The 5,786-nt window shown below is 37.2% G+C and overlaps 1 protein-coding gene and 1 non-coding gene across 2 annotated transcripts; both read right to left on the bottom strand.

Annotated features, from left to right (window-relative positions):
• Nucleotides 1-3,287: 3,287 nt before the first annotated feature.
• On the bottom strand, nucleotides 3,288-5,273 carry LOC111492981 (ribosomal RNA small subunit methyltransferase). The gene is made up of 2 exons (XM_023142538.1): nucleotides 4,730-5,273; nucleotides 3,288-4,254 (listed from the first exon to the last, which is right to left on the bottom strand). Exons 1-2 carry the CDS (start codon nucleotides 5,039-5,041, stop codon nucleotides 3,499-3,501), a joined length of 1,068 nt encoding a protein of 355 aa, XP_022998306.1. The 5' UTR covers nucleotides 5,042-5,273; the 3' UTR covers nucleotides 3,288-3,498.
• A 100-nt stretch (nucleotides 5,274-5,373) lies between these two features.
• On the bottom strand, nucleotides 5,374-5,445 carry TRNAH-GUG. The gene has a single exon. It is a non-coding gene; the product is annotated as a tRNA-His (tRNA).
• Between the last annotated feature and the right edge of the window lie 341 nt (nucleotides 5,446-5,786).

The raw sequence follows: 5,786 nt of genomic DNA, 5'->3' as shown, positions 1-5,786 counted from the left end.
TTTTTTTTTTTTTTTTTTTTTTTTTTTTTTTTTTTTTTTTTTTTTTTTTTTTTTTTTTTTTTTTTTTTTTTTTTTTTTTTTTTTGTGTGTGTGTGTGTGTGTGTGTGTGTGTGTGTGTGTGTGTGTGTTAATTACCCGATTAGGGCTTTGTTCGAGTGCGAGCATAGCTTCCTGTCTCTCCCGCCAATTGTTTCAATTTCCTTTTATCTCTCTCTCTCGAAGAAGAAGAGGAAGAAGAAGAAGAAGAAGAAGAAGAAGAGGAGGAGAAAGATCAGTACTGCAGCGGAGTTCCGTAGATTTGCACTCTACAGGTACGTTCAAATTTGAGATGAATCATTTCATCGATAGATATGAGTTGCTGAATTTACAAGGTCCTATTCGAAATGGTAATTTATGTTTGAATCTTTTAATGGATTTTAACTTCTTTAGTATAACCTGATTTTGGAGCCCTAAATTAGGATTGTGGAAAGGTAAATGGTGTTGTAGTTTAGGGAATTGAAGTTCGAAGATTGAAATCTGCAAATAGATGGTTCTGGATTCACCTTTTATTCCTGTTTTCTAGGAGCTCTTTCAAAATTTGATGAATATATGTTTGGATAACTGGTACTTTTTCTTATTTTCTTTGGGTTCGTTTCTGTTGATGGCTGTTCTTCTTACCAATCGTTTAGGACCGTGAGCAGTAGTTTTTACTGTCCCGATCAAAATTAGATTTCAAAAACTAAAACTTGGGACTTGTTTTGAGAACAGTTTCCGGATAACAAGCCCTTAGCCTTCCATTGGTCACTTTGAGATTCTAATATAGGAGGCCAGGAATGCTGACCTTGGCCTAAGACTTATCTTTGTGTTCAATTTTCTTCGACATTTATCCAGCTCTTGGAGTATGAAGGGCTTAACTTATTGTCCAATTCGATTCTCGTGCTGAGTTATTACTAGTTTGGATTTCTTTATTGTTGAGCCGAGTGAAATTCTCAAGTGTAGACCATATGAGTTTTGAGTTTAAGGATGGGATGACGTTGATAGAACCTGAAATATATTGAAATATGAAAGATACCGAAACTACAAGAGAGACCATGTACTTTGAGGTACTTGAACGAGGGAAGTGGAGCAAGCAGGGAAGCGCACAAGGCAAAGAGGGAAGATTTCAAGAAACTCTGCTTAGCAACCAGAGTGGATAACAATGCAGCTGTCTTTGCTTCTACGATTGCCTCCCCAGCCGTTGGGTTTAACCAACCCCGAGCTGATAGTAGTCAGTTGTGATCAGATCTATTCATTAAAAAGAATCGATTCAATACTCCTTATTCTGTTTCGTTTGAGGTGGAAACTCTTCTCGACTTCTGTCGAGTATCCAATTTCCTATTCCTTCAATCTATCGGTGTGGTCAATACTCCATACTTTCAGGCAGCAAAGTTCCTAAATCAATCCCGAGCCTTTTCTTCTACCTCTCTTTATAATCAAAACTTGTTCAAACATGACTACACTCGTGTCGTGTAGTGTAGCAAGACTAACAAGTGGAACCTTGAGATCACTCAAGCCTAAGCGAGATGAACTATTGCTTAACTTTCTAGTTTCCCACTCCCTCTATTTATAACCAAATGCATACCAAACTCCCTAACAAATTAGCAGTATACTCTCAATACTCTAAATATATACCTAATAACATGCCTATCAGACATTTTCTGATTTATCCCATCCATGAAAATAAATGGGACTTTGATTTGTTAACAGAAAGAAGAAAAGCCATTCAGCTTCTGGCCTGAAAAGTTTATTCTCATTATCAGCTTCCCTTCTTTCAATAGCAAAGCACATATGAATACCGAAGCTAGCTATCGAAGTTTCCCTCTGAGTGTAAAACAGAACTCAAATTGCCTACCAAAGTGACCCTCAGATACTTGTTGAACTTCCACCTGTTCAGTCCTGTTTCATTGTAAGTTACGATTTATTTGATACTTGAAATGTTTAGGATGATTGTTTAAGTGGCAGTAGGTGTGGTTACCAGTAAGATCCGTAACTGGCTTGCTAAAATCGTTGTTTTCAGCAGGCAGAAAAAGAACCATTGCTAATTTCTTTTATCGTTTGAATTCTATTTTAATGGCAAGAATGCATCTACACATTAGGCTACTCAGAGTTGTAACTAAACATGTAGTGAAAGACCCTGTAAATTTCAAGTATCCAATCGTGCTTGTTTTTACCTCAATCTCAGTTCAGTGTTTTCTTACATTAACCTTTGCCAGATTCAATGGATGCCCAAGCTCAAGAAGATATTTCTCCAAGGCCTCGGGTTAAGGCCTCATTTCGCTTAGGGTCAGAGAAACATTTGGTCAATACAGCTAATAAAGGCACTCTCTCAGAGCAGTTGATTTCTATGAAAGAGGAGAGCATGGCCATTTTGAAGGAGTACATAACGAAACATAATGTTCCTAACGATGTCCCAGATGAACTTCTTGAAGAGGCTTCTGAGGACGATGATGAAACCACTGAAAAGCCTCAAGTGAAGTCAAAGAAGACCAAATTAACATAATTTCTCTGCCTTTGGATTACCCCAAAATTCTAAATAACAATGTCTTAGAAATGATTATAGAACTTAATTTTAAGGTATTCTTGGGTTTTTTGGCATATGTTTCTGTCACTCCCTTGGGTTCCCTTTTTGAATCTAAGCTCTAACTTGTTTCCTCTCCTATCTTTGCATGATTTGGAAAAAGAAGACTCAAATAACACATATTCATTTCAAATTATATACCAGGAATTTCCTTTATTCTCATTGCTTTAGGATCGCTCATAGCTTTTTATTCTCATTGCTTTAAGATTGCTCATAGCTTTTGTGGAGAAAACAATGACTTGTTAGTTATATATTGCTGTCTCGCTTTAAGATCGCTCATAGCTTTTGTGGAGAAGACAATGACTCGTTATATATTGCTGCCTCGCTTTAAGATCGCTCATAGCTTTTATGGAGAAGACAATGACTCGTTATATATTGCTGCCTCAGTTTTAAAATGCATCTATTAGGGAGTAGGAGAAGTTTCCTCGTTCCCCTCTCCAATCGATATGGGATCTCACACAATCCACCCCTTTGAGGGCTAATGTCATTGCTAGTATATTGCCCGATATCTAACTTTTATACCATTTGTAACAGTCAAAACTCGCTCAGTATTCGACTTTTATCCATGTAACCACTAGCAAATATTATCCGTTTTGGCTTGTTACATATTATCCTTAGTCTCAGTGTTAAAACATGTCTACAAGAGAGATTTCTACATCCTTATAAGATGAAACCATTCATCATACAGGCATAAAAGAATACATACTTCGTTTAGTACAATAAAAGGACAAGAATAGCATCTCAATTGCCAGACATAAAGCAGGAAAGGAGAAAACGCAACAAACTTGGTTTAACTTTACTACTTCAGAGGGGAATAATGGAAAGTGGTCACAAAACTCAGCAGGGGGTGGGGGAGGACAAAATTGGTTATTGTAGGGAAGAACTTCAAGAACATAACAAATTCAAGAAAAATGTATGCCAGCTTTGTTGAACAAAGAGAGCAAGTATAAGAACTCCTGTAAGCTGAGTTTAGATGACCTCTTTTCTTCAAAATCTCCCTCCTTCAAAACACCCATGACTTTATCCTTGAATTCAGAAGCCTCCCCTTCTCCACCTTCGGCGTCGCTACCGTCCATATCCATCTCCTCGTCAGCTCCATCATCGTCTACTTCCATGGTTTGATCCTCATTCGAATTGCCAAATCTCGAATAATCAAAATCACCATCATCCTTGTCTGCAGAACCTTGCTGTGGGATATTCAGTGCACATAAGGTCTTGTAGTTCTTCTCTAGCAAAGAAAGAACACTCTTCTGCCTAAAAATTGATCCAAGAGTTTTGTTCTTCCTATTGAAGCAGATTCTCAAGAACCCATCCCACTCCTTTTGCTTTACTTCAATTCGTGGCTTCCTTGGCTCGATTCGAACTACCGACGAGTCCACCTTTGGTGGAGGACGAAAATTGTTCTTGCCGACCTTCAGGAGGTGAGATACTCGAGATAGGAGTTGGGTGTTTACAGTCAAACGACAGTAGAGTTTATCCCCAGGTTGAGCAACAAGCCTCATTGCAAATTCCCTCTGGAACATTATGATCGCACATCGAAAAGATGGTTGATGATTTAGCAACTTGAATGTGAGAGGAGATGATATTTGATAAGGAATATTTGCCACACATATATCAAAATAAGGAAGCTCAGTCTTGAGTACATCTCCTTGAATAACCTGAGGGAATCAAGTAAAAACACCAACATAAATTCACTCCTTTACCAATTTAATCAAGCACAATCACAAATCTTCTTATACAGATAACACTCGGTTCGTTCAAACAATTGTTAGGATAATTTGATGAGAATAACCAATCAATGAACAGCTTCAGAAAGTTGATAGGTTAGGAATGGACTATTCTTTATCTGAAGTTCATAAGATAATAGGCAAGGAAAAGGGAAATGTTGTAAATGTTAGTACGATCAATTCATGCAACAGAAAGAAATCCAGTTCTAATGTTAACCAGAATAGCAATGAGCAGAAGCTTCAAGAAAAAGAAAAAAACACTCCCATGGTCAATTATCAACTAAACCAAATCATCCCGATCAATAGAAACCAGATGGAAAAAAACACAAAAAGAAGTGAGGGATTTCAATAATTAGTAAACCAATCACTAAAAAACCCTAAAGCATCGAACGAAAGGAAAACCTACCTTCAAGCGAGAAGAATAGGGAGTGTCCTGAAACCGTCTCTGCAACTCGAGAACCATACGAGGATCGAGCTCGACTGCAATAACCATCTTACCACATTCTAGAAGCTTCTTGGTGAGATTTCCAGTACCGGGACCGATTTCGAGGATCACATCGGTGCTTTTAATTCCAGATTTTTGAACAATAGAGTCGACTAGCATGGGATTCTTAAGAATATGCTGACCTTTGGATTTGTGAAACGAAATTCCTCCCTGATACGGTGCAGTCTTCGCCGACGCCTTTGGCTTCTCCCTTTTCATCTTGCCTCCCGCCATTGTTGCCGAAACTCAGAAGGAGAGAGTTTAGGTGAGATGAAATAAAAGGGCGATGGCGTGGACGATGTTCAGCTGCGGAAGATAGCGTGCGGCGGCGCGGTTGCCGTAGAGAGGGAGATAGGAAGGAGGAGGAAAAGTTAGAGGGCGGAGATGCGTGCTGATAGGGCGAAAGAGGGAGGAGAAAGAGAAGGGTGGCGGCAAGAACCAGAGGATGGATAGGGTTTTGGGGTTTATTTTTATATCAGAAAAATATTTTTAAGTGTTAGGATGATTAAATGATTTATTAGTGTTTTAGTGTTTTTTTTTTTTATAAAAATTAAAAAAGGACCAGGTGTGGCTGCTGGGATTCGAGCCCAGGTCTCCACGGCCACAACGTGGAATTCTCACCACTAAACTACAGCCACTAGATGAAACAATAGTACCAAATATATATATATATATTCTAAATTTTTAATTTCATTAAATTAATCCTTAAGCTTAGAAGTTATATATATATATTTTTTTGTTTAGTAAATTTTAATTTTAAGGTAATAAAAAACTAGTTATTGTGTTCGGTAAATCAATGTAATTTAGTTGTAATGACCAAATTTAACATATTATTTCAATTTATTTTATATCGATATTTAATTTATAAGTCATTATAAGATAATTATTTAATCATGTATATAGTTTAAATTGAATCTAATTCTATTTAATCAATCAAAATTTAGCTCTGCATCGTTTTTTTTTTTTTTTTTTTTTTTTC

This window comes from Cucurbita maxima, unplaced genomic scaffold, assembly GCF_002738345.1.
Source record: "Cucurbita maxima cultivar Rimu unplaced genomic scaffold, Cmax_1.0 Cma_Scf00018, whole genome shotgun sequence".
Taxonomy (NCBI): Eukaryota; Viridiplantae; Streptophyta; class Magnoliopsida; order Cucurbitales; family Cucurbitaceae; genus Cucurbita; species Cucurbita maxima.
This window is presented reverse-complemented; position numbering and strand designations above follow the sequence as displayed.

What these genes read in the sequence shown, in the direction of transcription:
- LOC111492981 (XM_023142538.1), bottom strand. Translation starts at nt 5,041, where the DNA reads ATGGCGGGAGGCAAGATGAAAAGGGAGAAGCCAAAGGCGTCGGCGAAG. An exon ending in CCTATTCTTCTCGCTTGAAG is followed by an intron (nt 4,255 to 4,729) that starts GTAGGTTTTCCT and finishes TGATTCCCTCAG; the next exon opens with GTTATTCAAGGAGATGTACT.